This window comes from Mastacembelus armatus, chromosome 4, assembly GCF_900324485.2.
Source record: "Mastacembelus armatus chromosome 4, fMasArm1.2, whole genome shotgun sequence".
NCBI lineage: Eukaryota > Metazoa > Chordata > Actinopteri > Synbranchiformes > Mastacembelidae > Mastacembelus > Mastacembelus armatus.
In genome coordinates this window covers 23,882,493-23,900,098 of record NC_046636.1, presented here as the reverse complement: position 1 = coordinate 23,900,098, position 17,606 = coordinate 23,882,493, and the positions used below count along the sequence as shown (strand labels likewise).

Here is a 17,606-nt window from a genome sequence, read left to right as displayed (position 1 = left end):
CACACATACCTATTCACAGACACACTCACACAACAACTAACCAGTCGGTATCAGTGTTGTTGTGGCCAGCAGGTAGCAGTGTGTTGGCCTGCTTGTCTGGACTGAGATAACAGCAGATCCATTACCCCCTGGAAGCTGAGGTCTGATCACTGGGACAGATAGAGCCGCTCACTCACTGTCTGTGGGCCATCCAGCTAGCTAGCCATCCAGCCTCCACCGCAGAGGTGAAGAGGACCACAAACAGGGGCCAAAGCAGAGCAGACACCTTCTGTTGGAGGAAATTATCAAATGCATGCCTTATGATAACTACAGAGGGATTATTTTATATTATATGCTATTCCTTACCATTGACTCAGAGGGAATATAGAGTCATAAAATTGACACTTTTTGTCTCTGCATATAGTTTGAATATACAAAAAGCTGACTAGTGACATTCTGAAAATTGATACCTGATCAGATACTGAAGGATTAAGCAAATGTATATGCATGTCACTTAATTGGTATTTTTTATAACCATACATGTAGCTGGTGTTAGACAGGCTGACAGTCTGTTCAGTGTGTAATATTTAGGGTAATCTATTAACATAAATGGAATATAGTATTCAGAAATATGTTGTCATTAGTGTATAATCACAGGAAAGTACCATCCGTTGCATTTTCTTAAAGACCCATTTCTTAATTTAAAATGGGTCTTTTAAATCTACATAGGGAGCAGGTCTCCTTTAACCAAGGCAGCCATATTGTGCTGCCATGTTTCTACAGTAGCCCGGAATGGACAAAGCAAAACTGGCTCTTGACAAGAATTGTGTTTTGTTTTAGAAGTGATGCTCTCTTGCTCTACCTCGATATTTACCTTTAAAACATGAAGGTGGCATCAGTCTTCTTGGCAAGAAAGTGAATATGTGTTTTTATTAAACATTTCTATTGCTTTAAACCCATTGCTCCTTGGTTTAATAGACATTCATCAAGCTGAGCTTACAGTTGTGACCTTCTGGAAGCATCTTTTTCAGTATGTATGGTTACAGATTTAAGATGTTATGCTGAAAAACAAGTGGGGTCATCAGTTAAAATTGGATACCAAATGAAGATAGCACAAATAAAAATGCTTTGAAATGAAGATAATACCATGAAATCCAGCCCTTTTTTTATGGATGTTTTTTTCATGAAGGTGGTAAGAGAGTGCAATAGAGGAGTGTGAGGAGTTAACACTGCACAGGTATTGTGTGTCAGGTTTGTGTGCAGGGAGAGAAAAAGAGGGAGATAGCAGTGGCAAACAGAGCAGCTATCAAAAGCCAGAGGCTGCTTTAAACTCCATCTCTGTTTCTTTTTTCTTCGTCTTCTCTCTATTTCTTTTTTCATTTTTTCTTTTCTCTCTCTGTCCCTCTCTCTCTCTCTCTGCTCCCTGGCCATGCTGATGATTGACGGCCTGAGGGTTTTAATGGGCACTGGAGAGCAGGAGCTGAGGTCGGGGTTGTCATGGCAACTAGGAGAAGGGGCCTTTTGCTGCTGCTTCACCTGAGTACTGTGGAGCCTCGTTGGCTGGCTGAGGCAGGCATCTACGTACATACACACACATATACGCACACTACCGCCACACTTACTTACATGCCAGCATCACCTTCATTCACTCTTCCTCCTCTCTCCGAGATGCCCTGCTGTTCTTCCAGCTATCTCTGGCCTTCTCTCTTCCTTTTCTCATTTTCATTCTTCTCTTTTCTTTTTCTCTCTCTCTGTCACTGCTGATTCCTTTTAGCCTCTTTAATACACTGCAGCTGTGTGTGAATATTTGTGTGCTTGTGTAAATATAAAACACTTTACCTATAGTTTTTGCTGCCCCATTGTTTAATAACAGCGTACAATTATACACTTTATAAGGTCCAGGTGAGGTCAGTGTTTTGGATCCCACTGTGTGTTTGTTATGCAGAGACAAAGGACAGACCTATAAAAAACTAACATGGCTAAATAAAAAAACAGACTATATCTGAAATGGATCCAAGAACAGTTAGACAGACCCCGTCCAAATAGATCCCACAATAATTACACTTGACCCAAAAAGTGGATGACCTCAGTACACCCAAACACAGAGCGAACACCAGCTAATATGCAGCACCCACTGAAAAGAGTAGCAATACATTTCCGTCCTGCACTTCGCAGTTCACATTGGCCATTTTGATTGGAAAAACACATTTTACTGGCAGGTTAGTGCTACGCTTCTTTAATTTTTAGGTTAGTATACTCTTGACTTTTTCCACTCCATGCTTGTACAAGGTTTTGGCTGCTGCATTTCACACACACAGCAGACTCTTCTTCACTGCCCAACCTCTCATCACCTTTGAGATCTCTCTCTTCATCTCTCTTGTTCGCAAGATGTCTATCTGTTTAAGTGTCCTCCTTTCTCTCCATCTCCTTCCCTCTCTCTGCTTGTGTCTAACGTCTGTGGATGTCCATGTCCACCCTTTGTGAATCCCACAGATTCACACCCTCTTACTAGTGATGTGTGTCCTTTCCCGTGTGCCTGGGGCCTGTTAGTGTCTGGGTTGTGTGGGTCAGCTGAGGGATGGAGGGATGTTTGCTCTGGAAGTGAGTGAAGCTCTAGTTACAATGGGGGAGGGGCAGGAGAGGCGCACTGTGCCTGTGGCGTAGCATGGAGTATCCAGTATAGCATGGTGATGGGCTCAATAACACACCTCAATACTTTTAGCCAATGAAATGTGTTTCTAGCTTTCAGTGTAGTGCTGAAAAGTAAAGTGCTGAAAGGCATTGAAAAGATTATGCAACAAGTTGTGTTGCATAATCAACGAAATGATTCACATTGCATTTTCTGATCTGTCACCTCCATGGTTAAGATTTGGTTTTATGTAAGCTGCTAAACTGCTTGTCTAAGGTGACAGAAGGACTGTGGTCAAAAAAAGACGACACTGACTGTTGTAAGAGACAAAATGCAAACTGCAATCTGTGGTGTCAAAGTCAAAAAACTCGCAGGGAAAACATGAAGATAGGTTGCTTTGAGTGTTTGAACATACAACCAATGCTGCTGTTTTCATCTGAGGACTGTGTGTCAGTATGGAAGAGTGTTGTTTGTGCCTGTATAATCCCTCTTCCCCCGTGCTGGGACTATCTTGTGGCATGTAGTTTCGCTCCTAAGTCTGGCTTAAAATTTGTCCTCATTGTAACTTTCTTCTTTCCTTTCCTCATCACTCTGGCCATGTGTGAATGTCGAGCTCCGACAAAGCAGTCATGACCAAACACCAGCTGTCAGCCTCACTGCCTCAGAAGAAAACCAGAGCACCGAGTGTCACATCTGTCTTCTCCTCGATGTTGAAAATCATTATAATTGAGAGCGAAGATGAAGGAAATACTGCCAGAAATATATTTTGGAGGCCATATTCACACAGCGGTTGCATGCAGGGAAAAGGATGTTGCATAAATCAAAGATCATAATATTGATTTACCTTTTTTATGTTATGCATCAATCTGAAATATTTGGACGTGCTTGAAGTGCTTGGAACACTGCTTGGAATTTAACTAAATCCAGTATAGCATGGAGATGGGCTCAATAACACACCTCAATACTTTTAGCCAATGAAATGTGTTTCTAGCTTTCAGTGTAGTGCTGAAAAGTAAAGTGCTGAAAGGCATTGAAAAGTCTTATTCTTGTCATTTATAATTAAATCAGAAACTTCCTGATCTGAAGGCAAAAGGAAAGCAGACATTTGGCATATTATATTAAGTAGAAAAATGTGTTTCGTAGAGATATATGTCAGTATTCTTCAAAATAAGATGCTAAAAAAAGAACTTTTTTTGAATTTTTTGGATTTCCAGCCATACGTCAATGCAGCTGCAGTTTGTTTTGTTTTGTTATTTAGAACAAATTTTTCTGTGACTATACAATTTGCACATAGGTTTTTGTTGGTCAACAAGATCCATTTGAGACTTACAAAGTTAAAGTGAGCAAATGTGAGCAGGTCTCAAATAAGTTTGTTTCTTATGTGTAACAGGAGCAGTGCAAATGAAACTCTTCCTGTTCATAACCCTGAAACCGACGGCTTCTTACCCCATTTTCAAGTTTATGTAGTTCTGTAAAGGAAGGCTCATTGCTGTCCTCAGTCAGACAGTGCATCGTACAAACTACTTCATAAGGCATCTTTCAACTTTGAAAGCAGAAACCTTAATGTCCATTTTGACAAGATAGTTTTGTGTCCATCAAAGAATTTATGTCTCTGACCAGATAATCATATCTTTATCAGTTATTGGTAATTGCTCCATTTGGGTCTGGAAATTCAATGAGTGTAAAGGCTTGGATGTTTTGTAGGAAAGAAACACCTTGCTCACTACTGTTTTGCCATGCAACTGCGTGCTGCCCAACCAAAGGCTCTAAATATACCTTGCGTTATTTATTTATTTATTTCAGAGTGCAGCCGCTGCCCCCAGTCCTGTGATGGGCAACATGCCACCCAATGATGGCATGCCAGGAGGACCCATGCCCCCGGGCTTCTTTCAAGTAAGATAAAGAACTTCCTTCATCTCTGACCCACCCCCAACTTCACCCCGTGACAGCCCCTCCACCCCTCACATATCCATCGATAAGCCTATCCTTCTGTCTCCTCCTCCTCTTTTTAGTCGCTTTAGCTGTCCTAATCCCTGTCCAGATGTTTCCTTCTCTGTCTCTGCCTCTGTCCCATATGTCCATGTTCGGGTTGTTAACTCCTGGTGCTCTCTCTGATGCTACAGACAAATTGACAGACTTTTGCTGAGTTTCTCTGGTACATTGTACTTGCACAAATGCAAAACGTTGCATTAGTGTTGTTTTTAGGCTGACAAGAGGAGGCTATTTTCTCTGGTGTTGCTTCACTAATTCCTTCTGTCAGCAATGTTCTCTGAAGGCTGTCTGGAGGCTGACGAGGTCACAGACCTTCTCTTTCTGGTTCCATCACGATCTTCTTCTCTACTGCGTTTGCAAACACACACACAAGCCTTATTAGACACTTTGACACACACTAAACCAGTAACACTATCAAAACTGACTTGTTAAATTATCTGCACCATCGAAAATATTCACAGAATTACTATAAGTATATATAACAGTCCTAAATTATATCACTATTAATATTACGATTACTATTACAAATTTATTATTGCTTTATTTTACTAAAGTATCTGCACTTGGAAGCAGCTTGTAAATATTAGATTAGATTTTGCCTCAACATACAATTACCATTCCTAGCTCCAGGAGCAGATCTTTTGAATGAGACTTTAGATTGATACCATTCTCACAACTGCCAGTCAGACACTTAATGTAACACAGAGCAAGGGGGAAAGAGTTATCTTCAAATATCACACATATCCACACCACAAACGTTAAATTAAAATGCCTTAATTAAAATGTTAAATCGAATGTGTTTAATCAATACAAAACACAACTGGAAAACCATCAAGTGTTTGTTTTTACATGATTTTACCAATAGTGTATTTAACACACAGACATGTAAGTGGTATCAGTCTTCTCTTCCAACTTGCAGCATAATTGTACTTCCCAGAATGTCAATGAACCAGTTATGAACCAAACGACAGGATGAAAATGAAATTAACAATTATATACATGTTAGGTGAAAGTCAGATTTAGTTAAGCTATATTTTGCTATTCCAGTGAAAATAACATTTTGCCAGGATGCCCTGTGTATTATAAATGATTAAGCATGCTTTACTAATTTCCTTGCATTGGACACCACTGTAAGTATACACAGTGGAGAACTGTATATCCATTTACTTGTATTGTCTTGTACTGATTGATCGGCAGCATGTCTGGTGTTGTCCAGTGTATGTGTGTGTGTGTATGTGAGTTAATATGTGCTAGAATAACAAAAATAACAAAATGTTAATGTTATATGAGCAGTGAGCAGGCCAGGGAGAGAGGTATCTGATGGTTTTGTGTGAGTGACATTGGTTTCCATAAATAGACCCTGTGTGCATGGCAGACAGACAGACAGGCAGACAGAATGGGCAGAAGGAAGACAGGGAGAAGAAAGAAGGGATGGATGGTTTCTTTCTCTTCTCTCCCTCATGCTTAGCTCAGCTAGTCTGAGAAGCAAATCAAGCAAACGTAATGAACACAAAAAAGAAAAGCCATGTGCAGTGCACACAAAACAAACTAAATGCTTTCTGCACTGCTCCAAATTTTACATCACTTAAATCAAGCAGGCAGTGATGCCAGGACAATACATTTGTTGCAGTGTGTTCATAAGGAATCTCTCAGTTTAAACTAGTTCTTAAACCACAAACACAGCTTTCCTAGGTAGCTGACATTCACTCCCTGGTGAACTAATGGTTCCCCACTAACAAGGCAAGTTACTGAGTTTTTTACAGTTCATTTATTTATTCAGATAAAGGCGAAGGAGATTTTCTTATCTTTCTCGCCCACATATTGTTGAGATTTTACTCATATTCTCATCTCGCTGCTCTCAGTCACACTGGAGGTAAGGTCAGTCGATTGACAGTGTGAAATCTCCATGTTTGTAGCTTGGAGCATGGAAGACTATGAAATGTTTAGTGACGTGAACAATGTTTTCAATGTAGAACTATGAATGGATGACGTCTTCTCAAACTGAATTCTCTGTATGCGTTAGTCATTTCTCATCTAAAGTCTGGGTCGGTTTTCCCTTGCCACCCTCTTCCTCTCCTCTCCTCTTGGTTTCGTGCGCCTGGCATCCTTCTCCATGACATTTCCTCACTCTCTCCATTTCCCTTGTCTTTCAAACTGTTATTTTCTCGCCCTCACACACACTCCTTTAGTGACACATGCTTACTCACCGGCTCTGTTTTGTGTGAACTGTTCACATGCGCCGTGTGTGTGTGTGTTGCAGAAAATTTTCCCAGTTGCACTAGCGTGGTAATTAACATAGGTGACCCCAGTACTGTTATTGGCTACAGTCCTGGGAGAGAGTGATGAGGGGCAAAGGAGGGACAGTGCAGGAAAATGGAGGTGGAAGCAGGCAAAGAGGGGGGTGCCCGCGATGGTGTCTATGTTGTATACATTGGGTATATAATCCTCCTCTCAGCAAAAGTCCATAGCTGCTGCATCATGGCTCTCTGGGGAGGACAAGTAAAGCAGGGAGATAACAGTGAGGAGAGGCTGTGAGGAGAGTTAATGACAGAGAGGAGTAAATGAAAGAAAGCAGCAAAAAGTGAATGAGAAGAAATGACACTGGGACCTCAGGAACGTCTTTCAGAAATGTTTTTTATTGGCTTTTAGAGATGTGTAATTACAAAAAATGACAGCTGATGACAACAGCGGACAAGCATCTGCTGCCTAGACAAAAAACAAATATACCAAGAACACGTTAAGGTCTACAGTACAGTTTTAGTATGTTTGTGCAGCAGATGCATAGAATAATGAGAAAATTAGATCAAAATCTAGTCTTAAGTTTTTGTCCAGTAAAAAAAATAATTAGATAAAATGTGCTAAAATATTATAACATGAGATTTATTTGTTACAACTGTCAAATAACACCCAAATAACATCATCTTTGTTGACCTTATTCTCTGAACTACATGTAGTATGTCAGTAACTCAAACAAAAACTTAATGCTCTCCGTTAAGTCTGTAAACCAGTTAGGGTGGGGCTGCCTCCTTCAGCTAAACTGGAATCATTCCTCTTGCCAAAAAAGGATCCAAAGTCAAGGGCAGGTAATTGTGGCTCTTCAGAGACAACACCAAAAAGCACAACAAGGGGATCAGGTTTGATTACACATTTAAGAACAAGCAATCCAGGTATCAAAGATGAATTTAAGAACCTGTTCAAAGCTGACACATGGCAGGCGCATGGGGAATTAGGGTGACATCTGCTCTGAGCCATGTATTTATTAAATGTAAGACTGGGTTAATTCTGGTCACTTTATTATTGAGAAGCAGTTAAATAAGGAGAAGCACTTTGGAAAGTGAACAAGAGAAAGAAAGTCATGCAGAAATATCCGACAAAAAGGTTGCTCAGATGTTATTATCTGCAGAGGTCAAATATCTTATCTCAGTATTTGGTTGGGTCACTGTTGGTTCCTCAGTGGAGGAGGGAGACTTCTGGTTTAGATTCTGGGTGACACATAACTTATTATTTTGACCACTGGAAAAAAGACAAAGAAAGACTGTGTATAAAACAGCTCTGAGAGTGTGAAGGCAGAATATTTCATTTCTGGCTGAGCTTTAGCCAATGAGGAGAGGAACCATCTTTGACTCATAATATCACCTAACATTCTTCCTGAATGACAGACACTTAAAAATGAGAGGCAAATATTTTCTCTGTCCATTGTCTGCCTGTAGCTACTCTTAGACTTAGTTCAGACATGTCAATAACAGTTCCAGATAAAGAGTGATTTGAATAAAGCCCTAGTGTCCTACTGTGCATGCTTCATCCCCACCAACAGCACGTTTCCAGTGAGGCATGTTTTATCTGTTTAGAGGCAGACATGAGCACTCGCTCTAAACCCACAACACTTGCACATTTACCTATATGCTGGTGAGACCTCAGCTGTGAGCTTTTAAATGATTAGCTGAAGATTAGGAAGCTACAAATGTACAGTATATAAATCATTTGGTGCCTTCCTAACATTTAAATGGCTGTCAGCGATTCGGGGCTGTCCTCTGGGAGAAAACAGCCCTGAGAGCATGTTCCCATCTCTGAGCTGACGTGTTGCCATAGTATATACCATGAGCTAGCAGAAGACCTGCTGCTGCCACTACTGCTCTCCCTGGAATGTTAGCAAAGAATGACAATGAGTGTGTGTGTGTGTGTGTGTGTGTGTGTGTGTGTGTGTGTGTGTGTGTGTGTGTGTGTGTGTGTGTGTGGTGCTGTTCCTCCTGGCTTTGTTTGTTGTGTTCAGTGATGCAGGCTGCTTTGTGTTCTCGCTCTCTGTTTGTGTGTATATGTGTGTGTATACGTGTGTGTGTGTGTGTGTGTGTGTGTGCGCGTGTGTGTGTGTGTGTGTGTCCAGTAGTTCGGCAGCAGTTACACACTGCCCTCTAGTGTTACCAGTTGCAAGAGAGGGAAACTCATGACTGGTATTCTTCTATTTCTTTCTCTCTCCCTCTCTTTCCCTTTCTCTATGTTAGTGGTCCATCAGGGGCAGCGGTGTGGGTCTTCCTTAAGCTGAAATGAGTGGTGGGGAGGCGAGGGGTTGTGTTGATGGTTTTGTGGTACTGTGCCAAGCTGTTATCTCCTTAGCCGGGTAGAAAATGATTTTATTAATTGCTTCATTTAACGCTCCCCGTGTCCCCCCTCCCTCTTCCCCTCTCCTACACAAATACACAAACAACACTACACAAACACACACACTCCAACCACGCTTGCCCTGTGTACACCTCTGTGACAGTTGAAATGTTCGCTCTCTCCCTCTCTCTGCAGGGACCTGTAGAGAGAACAGTACGGCCATAAAGGCCATATGCTGGCCCATTCAGATGTAATAGCAGGAAGGCCCAGGGAGGCCCAGCCAGAGGAGCTATGCTCCATTATGGCACATTATAGAGAAGAATAAGAGAGGAGCACAGTCTGTGTATGTGTGTGTGACAGATTGTGTATCACCTACTTTGCAGGGAAGAAATCTGTTCACATAGCCACATTATAAGGAGTCAACTCCAATTTTGTGGCAAAAATTAGGTCCACATGAGCTACACTATTACATTTTAGGGTCAAGACTTTTTGTTTTAGGTTGAGTTAAGGTAAGGGTAAGGGCTGGGATAAAGTATGTTGCGGTTCTGGTTATGGTTAAGGTAATGCTCCAGACCATGAATGTACATCAATGCAAGGTGCAGTGTCCTCTTAAGCCACCACTAACACTAGTTTGAGTGTGTTTTGTGTAGAGGAGAAGCAGATTGCTGCAGCTGGGTCAGTGCAGCCAGACCCAGAGGGGTGTCTTGTTAGACATACACACACGCAGACTGGCTCGGCAACAACAATAACCTCTGAGGTCAGACAGAGCTAGCGCAGCATTAGCCCCAGTGTGAACCTGCTGAGAGATAGAGTGAGCCAGTACAGCTGGTGTTAACCACCCAAAACATACACACACAGAGTGGCAGAACAACCACAGTGGCACGAGTACAAACGTCATAACTGTGCCAACACTATCAGAGAACACTGTATGTACAACAAAATAAACAATTCCAGGCCGTTAAATAGATTATTGACCGGATGCATGTTGTATGGTTGGTTAACAAGTGGCTTTGTTGAAGTCTTAACTGTTTCAAAGAGCTAGTCTCATGACAATGAAATGAATAGAATCAATGCAGCAAGAAAAGTCTCAAAAGGATAGGAAGCACCTGTCTTGAGAGCCCTGCTGCTGGTGCTGAGCTCCACACTGTTGCTTTTTTCAAAAACGGTTGCAAGTCCATGAATAAGAATAATGTTTCAACTTATGGGAAGTATTGTTTTCACGTGTATGTACAAGCTCATCTCTCCTGCCAAAGTCTGTGCCGTACCTGGCAGCACAGCAGCACTGTATCTATGCCTGTGGGAACGCACTTGTTTCAAGCTGTCAGTCAGGCATGTTTATTTTCCCACTGTAGCAGCGCCTACAGGTTTCTGGTGCTCAGCTCTGTCGGCATTGCACCATCCCAGCCATGCCAACAGAGCAGTCACACAGGGAGGGTGGTGCAGGGGGCAGGGTGGGAAAGTGAGGGAGAGTCAGGGGTGGGGGGTATAAAGTGTGTACGTGTGTGTGGCACGAGAGGTGCAGATATCTGTGCAGCTGCCTCCTTGACGGAAAAGGAGGCACACAGGTGAAGAGGTGCACAAGTCTAGACAGTTATGGGTGTTGTATGTGTTGTTGCTGAAATGATTAGTCAATTAGTCAGTGTTAATCAACGGAAAATTACATCGACAAATTACAAAATAATAATTGTAATAAGTGATTAATCGCTTCAGACCATTGTGTGTCAAATTTAAAAATTCACAACTTTGGCACCCCAGTAGTGTCAAAAAAGATGCTGTTGCCAAGAGCAACGCACGCGGTTCCAACCTCGGGGACACTTAGATAAATATGATGAATGCACCAGATTGCCTTCTCCAGTTTTCATCAGGGCTGTCTAATTTTTCTACAAACAAAACTTATGCCAAAATGAAAATTTTAAATATGCTGTAATCTTGAAAAACAATGATGCACAATCCTTAACATTTTTTAAATGTGATAATCTCAGCTTTTGCTTGTTTGTTTGATGATATGCAGTAGGCATATAATATTAGAAGTCGCATATATCAAAGGCTGTGAAAACATATAATTGGCGCGTTTCAAAAAAAATTTTACTCACAGGGTTAACTATAGCATTAATTGTAACCTAGAATATGTATGTGCATGCACCATCTCCTGCATATTTGCATGAAGAAGTGCATGCAAATATATGCAAACGCATCTACCAGAGCATTTCCCTGTGATGGTGTTAGTCTCAGGTTATATTGCACATAGATAATCCCGTAATCCTTTAGCTTTTCACTGAGACATTAGATACACACCTGTTGAAGTAGCAGCCACCTCCACCTCTCAGTGGCCTTCAATGCACTTATGATGCATGCGCACACCAGCACACACTCCATGTGCACACACTTAGCACCTGAGAGGACGTCCCGCTTCCACCAGTGAGAAAAGAGAGAGATCTTTACACTCAGCAGTGCATATCTGTACGATGCACATACGTCTTCACGCACACACACACACCTGTAATGTTACCTGATAGCAGAGTGCTTGACAGAGGCTCTGGCAGACTAGTAGATAAGCCTGGTCTGGCAATGGGTGGTCCTCTTTCTCAGTATTGATGTTGAGGTAGTAACAGATCTCTGCTGAGGGGCTGCTGATGGAGTAGATGAGGTTACTGTAGGAAGACACAAAGAGGTCAGAGTTCATACAGCCCTCTGAAACTGTATTCACTTTAATGTGCTCAAGACAGTGTTTGTTCTAGGAGATTAGCTGCAGAAAGGGTTCATTGACTCAAAATGTAAACTGAGACTGCGGTTCACATACCAGTGATGGAGTATTCAGTCCAGAGTGAATTTAAGTGACAGAATGCTTTCAGTTATTGTTAACTTGGGACATATTTTTTATGTTTTCACATAATGATGTTTATTTGAGTTCAAATATTTGGCGCTTCTCTATGCAGAAAGTGGTCACCAGCTTGCTGTGGTCCTTGATTGTGGCTTGGACAGCAACACCTTTGGCAAACGGGATCAATCAACATGGCAAAATTTAGAAAATTGATACTGTGTTTGCAAATACCCTGAATTACCCTTTAGCAAAACAGCATGGGCCCAGCTGAGAATTAATTAAAGTCCACCTCATTGATCAGCCCCCATCCTGGCAATTAACAATTCATGCACATGAAAACTAGTGTGGCCCTTGGCAAATGTCAGTGACAGATCTCATTATCCACATCTTTTTTGATAAACATATATATGTATATATATGTGTGTGTGTGTGTGTGTGTGTGTGTGTGTGTGTGTGTGTGTGTGTGTTCATATGTACACATGGACTGGGACATGTTGTAATTGCTCTGTGAATGTAATGGGAAGCATACTGTGCTTGTGTGCTGGGGCTGTATTTCCTTGTTCTACATTGTTGGCTGACAAGAGTAGTTGGAATGCAATCATACTGACAGGCAAATGACAACAACCAGCTGAAAGAGGCTAAAAATGAGTTAAAAAACAGTTGCTGTTAATTCTCAGTGGGATTAGCAACACTATCTTCACTCATTGCAACATAGCACGGAGACACTGTCTCCCTCCTCCACTGAGGAACCAACAGTGACCCGACCAAACACTAAGATCTCATATTTGACCTCAGCAGATAGTAATGTTTGAGACATTGTTCTACATTTTACAGATGAAATAGTCATTATGAAAACTGGTAACAGAGAAACAATTTTATTTAAAGAAAAAATACTATGATTTTTTTAACAGTGTCAGCATGACAAACAAAATTCCATTCACATTCAATAAAGCTTAAAGCTTAAAAAAAATAATGTTTTTGGGTATTTGAGTGAACCGACATGTTGTGTTTTCCATTAATAGCCCTCTCTGAAAAGAGATGTATTATAGCTTTGCATAATTTAATAATTGCCCTCCACTTTATTGACTTCTTTCTGTCTTTTCTTCGTCAGGGTCCACCAGGATCTCAACCCTCCCCTCACACGCAGCCTCCTCCACACAACCCCAGTAATCCCATGATGGGGCCTCATGGACAGGTGAGACAGAAACATTTACTCATTCCTTCTTTTCCTTCATCCGCAGGTTTATAGTTCCCTCTTTAGGCCTACTTTGACTTTCTCACGCTTACTAAGTTGCTCACCCAACAACAGCATACAGAGCTCCCTTGTTGTGCTAACAGACAGGACAGGCAGCATCCATGATGGTGAGTTAGATGAATAATTTAGCTGTGCTGGCCCAGCTGTAAGGAGCGGAGGTGCATCTGGAGGGCCTCCTCTCTCGCTCAGCCCAGCACTCACCATCCCGTAGTCCATCAATAGACCATTAATATTGCAGCACAGCCTGACACGATGCAGCTCTTTGCACACAGACCCACCACAACATTGTCAAAGGAGGAGAGAAGAGTAGAGGAGGGAAGAGGGTAAAAAGAAAATTGTAGTAAGTCAGCGCCCCCCTCAAGGTCTAACTGCAATTATATAACTTGTCCTCCACTTGCCCCTCCACCCTCCACACACACACACACACACACACACACACAAAACATAATTACCTTTGAAAGGTAGTCTCCAGTTGTATTTGTGTTATGCTTATCTATGTGTGAAGATGATGATATGAACACTATTCTGTTGTTCATGCTCCGTAACCAAAACAAACAACTCTTACCCAATCAGTATTCAAATCAGCATGTTTCCCCTTGATACTAAAATAGCTGAATTGAGTTTAGAATTAATTCTTATCATCTGACACTGAAATTTGGCTCACTGGATGTTGGTATTTGGAGATGCAGCAGCATACTCTCATAGGTAATTCTGAAAACCATCTGTCTGGGGTGCTTTACATTATTCACTAGTTGTGCATTGACTTTGTGTGTGTGAGTGTCAACCAGCTTGTTCTTGTCCCTTCTCTGAAACATCTGTGCAGATAATGTCCTCAGTTTCTCTTATGGATCACACTATCCAGGCTGCATTATTGTGGCACTGGTGTGTGATGTTACAGACATGGAGGGAAAATGTGCAGCACATGTGCAGTTGCACAAAGCAGACAAAGCATCAACATGTAGAAAATCTACTCTTCTCCATCCTCTCATGTAACTATGTCATATTTCTCTTCTTTTTCTGCTCCACCTCCCTCCGTCAGAAGTTTTCATCATGTATGTCTCTCATTCTCTCTTATCTGTCCCCCTTTACAGTACCTTTATCCTAATGTATTTAACCACTTGAGACCTATTACAATGCATTATTCTTTAACACAATAGCTCCCCCTGCTGACATGTAAAGAGAACATCGGAGAAGTGGGCAGTTTAGATAGGGAGCCTGTTTTATTAAAGCTTTTGTGCTTTGTTTTGTTAACTGCAAGTGTGAATGTTATTTATCAAAATTAATTATTTGCATGCCATCTGTGGGAGCACTTGTTAGTAATCAGTTTACATAGAAATATTTCAGCAGATTTGCAAACATGTATAAAAGAAGTGGAATATAGCCTGACTGATAGTATTATCAAAATATTAGTCTTATTAGTGTCCTGTAAATATCTGCAATGAATTGGTTAAAAAAAAAACAATAAAACAGTATCTACATATAAGAGAAGAAAGGAATAAAAACTGAACACATAAATGCTCACAATCTTATTTGTCCATCTGGAAACACCTCCTTAAGAGCAGTCCAGGAGCTATGCATGTGAAGTTATTAAAATTGAAGCTGAATTTTTCATTGACTGAGCTGATAATGACAATGGCGTGCTGAGACATGTGCTCTGTGGTGGTTTGTGTATTTTATAATTTATGCGTTTCATTTCTATTCATGTCCTCAGAAATCTGTTTAATTACTTCCTGCCATATTCATTTTACCAAAAATAATAAATAAATACATAAATATTGTCAAAATAATTATATGACCATATTTTTATGAAGATTAACAAATGTTGTACAGTGTCTTTATTAAATGTTTAGAAGAAATGTTAATATTATCACTTGTTATTGAATTTATTGATTTAGCTGCTCTGTTTTTTGGATAATATGTTTAACTTTCTGAATTGTACAGTGCACTTTGTAGCTGGAATTTCATTTGAGTAAAACAAGGTCATAAGTAACATCACTTGTGATATTTTGAGGCCTTTATGTCAGAAATTAAAACATGTATTCCACATGTGAGCATCCCAAGGTAAACTAATCATCATCCTTCCTCTGTCCTTCCTGCAGCCATTCATGTCTCCACGGTACCCAGGTGGCCCAAGGCCCTCTCTCCGTATGCCAAATCAGCCTCCTGGGAGCATCCCTGGGTCACAGCCTCTCCTGCCAAACAGCCTGGACCCCACCAGACCTCAAGGTATTATTGTAATTGTTATAAGCTATATTTGGACACTTTGTAGGGTATTCTCATATTGGCCTCTGAATAAGAATGCTTTCTCATTAGCTAAGAGTTAATATTGCTACAAACAGTGCTGCCATACTAACAAGCTGCACTCTGTGTCTCACCACAGGACATCCAAACATGGGCGGCCCAATGAGAATGAATCCCCCCAGAGGCATGGGAGGCATGGGCCCACAGGTAGGCACCAGTAATGTTAGTCAGTCATACAGAATAAAACACAAAATGCTGTGTTAATAAAGCAAGTCATGATAGTGGATGATGGGTCACCTGTCCACTACACATGAACATATTAGGTTCTTATTGTTGGTGTATGAAGTAACCCAATGTTTAGTTACTCTTCATTTTGGGCTGTAATGTGAAACAGCAGCCTATAAACTGCATGCAGATAATCCTTCTACACTGCTGAAGAGAAATTTTGGTTCTGCCAAGCTCATAACTTTGCCTTTAAATGTCAGAAGCGCTCTGATGATTAGCTTGGCTCTGACCAAAGATCATCCACTGCCAGCGCCAGATCTACATGTTAGATCTTTCTTGCTGACTCCCACCTGGGAGACAAACAGGAGACAGAATACTCAGACTGCTCTGAACAAGCCACCACCAAGCACATTTTGACCAAATAATGTGCTAATTTTGACGCTGCTGGTTTCCTTTTGTCAACTTAATTTTTGTTGACGTGATTCAATGAACTCACAAGATGCTTAAACAACAGTGTTCTTTTGAATTACTATTACCACACAGCTGCTTCATTCTGCACCCAGCCACCTCCTGCTCCTTCATCACCTCAGACAAAGACACACACACACTCTCTCTCTCCCTGTGCCCCTCGGCCCCTCTCTGTGCCACCCTGGCTCGGTGACTTTGGCACTGAGCATACCAGCAGCTGGTGTGGCATCTGCTCGACAAGTGTAATCGTCTGCTGAACAAAACTCTTCCTCTGAGTGGAGCTGCTCTCTGGCCTGTCCCACTATTCTCACTGTCTCAGACACACACACATACATACCCAAGTATACACATGTACTGACAGCCAAACCCACCTGCTGGGTAGCCATGAAAACATACTTGCAAACGCTCAGAGGGGAGTATGGAGACAAATACACAGAGAAACACAATTTGCACAGGCATCCACTTTTACACACAGCCTACTCTGGCCAGCTCACACACAGCCCATGCATGCACATAATTAAACACCAGTTAGTGAGACACATTATCATCACTGACCTGCATTAAGAGTCAAATCTTTAGACAGCAGGTGTTGGACACTGTGCTGACTGTGTGTTCCTCTTTTTGTGCAGAACTACGGCGGAGGGATGAGGCCTCCTCCAAACTCTATGGGGCCAGGGATGCCCGGCATGAACATGTTAGTAGACTGAAAAAAAATCCTAAATCTATAAATTCTGCTTTTACAGAAAAGGGGAATTTAGAGGCATTGTCAACTTTGAGGAAATATGGATCATATGTTTGTAGCACTTACTGTCTCTACTCTCAGTTAATGAAAAACTGTCTTTCTCAATTGAGATTTGGGAATGTATCAGAATCATTGGTATTTGCCAAACATGAACCAGAAATTTGTTCTGCTAAATTTAATAGAGATTAACATTTATTATGGTTAGTGTGAATATTTGTGTGTGTGGCCTACAGTTAAAATAAAATTAAGTAAAATATCCATTTTATTATTAAATTCTACTGTTCCCAAGAATTGGAATATTTGTGCAAGTCAGGTAATACACTATATTTCTGGACTTAAAAAGTCACTCATTTATAATCCTCACCGCCGTGATCATCTTTTGCTTTGAAAAGATGATGAAAGAACTTTATTTTGAAAGTTCCATTTCTCATTTCTCATTGCCTTCTCTCTCTTTCCAGGGGTCCTGGTGGCAGAGGTCCATGGCCAAACCCGAACACCAATTCAGTGAGTCACATTCTCTCACATCTTTATCGCCTACACAACTGAATGTGTTTACAGTCACTGTGTGTCATCTTTTGTTTCACCTGCGGTCTATTGTTTCCACAGATAGCTTATTCATCTTCATCTCCAGGCAACTATGTGGTAAGTGTCCCATCAT

At 41.2% G+C, this 17,606-nt stretch overlaps 1 protein-coding gene across 2 annotated transcripts in view; it reads left to right on the top strand.

The window, feature by feature from the left end:
- The window catches only part of ssbp4 (single stranded DNA binding protein 4), a 79,337-nt gene that overhangs the window by 54,766 nt on the left and 6,965 nt on the right, over nucleotides 1-17,606 (top strand). The window contains exons 5-11 of one of the 2 annotated variants that reach the window (XM_026304979.2): nucleotides 4,412-4,501; nucleotides 13,129-13,212; nucleotides 15,372-15,498; nucleotides 15,653-15,720; nucleotides 16,836-16,900; nucleotides 17,407-17,452; nucleotides 17,555-17,590. In XM_026304979.2, coding sequence (XP_026160764.1) covers nucleotides 4,412-4,501; nucleotides 13,129-13,212; nucleotides 15,372-15,498; nucleotides 15,653-15,720; nucleotides 16,836-16,900; nucleotides 17,407-17,452; nucleotides 17,555-17,590 — 516 coding nt within the window. The remainder of the gene's footprint in view (nucleotides 1-4,411; nucleotides 4,502-13,128; nucleotides 13,213-15,371; nucleotides 15,499-15,652; nucleotides 15,721-16,835; nucleotides 16,901-17,406; nucleotides 17,453-17,554; nucleotides 17,591-17,606) is intronic. The other variant, XM_026304980.2, reaches the window with a different exon arrangement.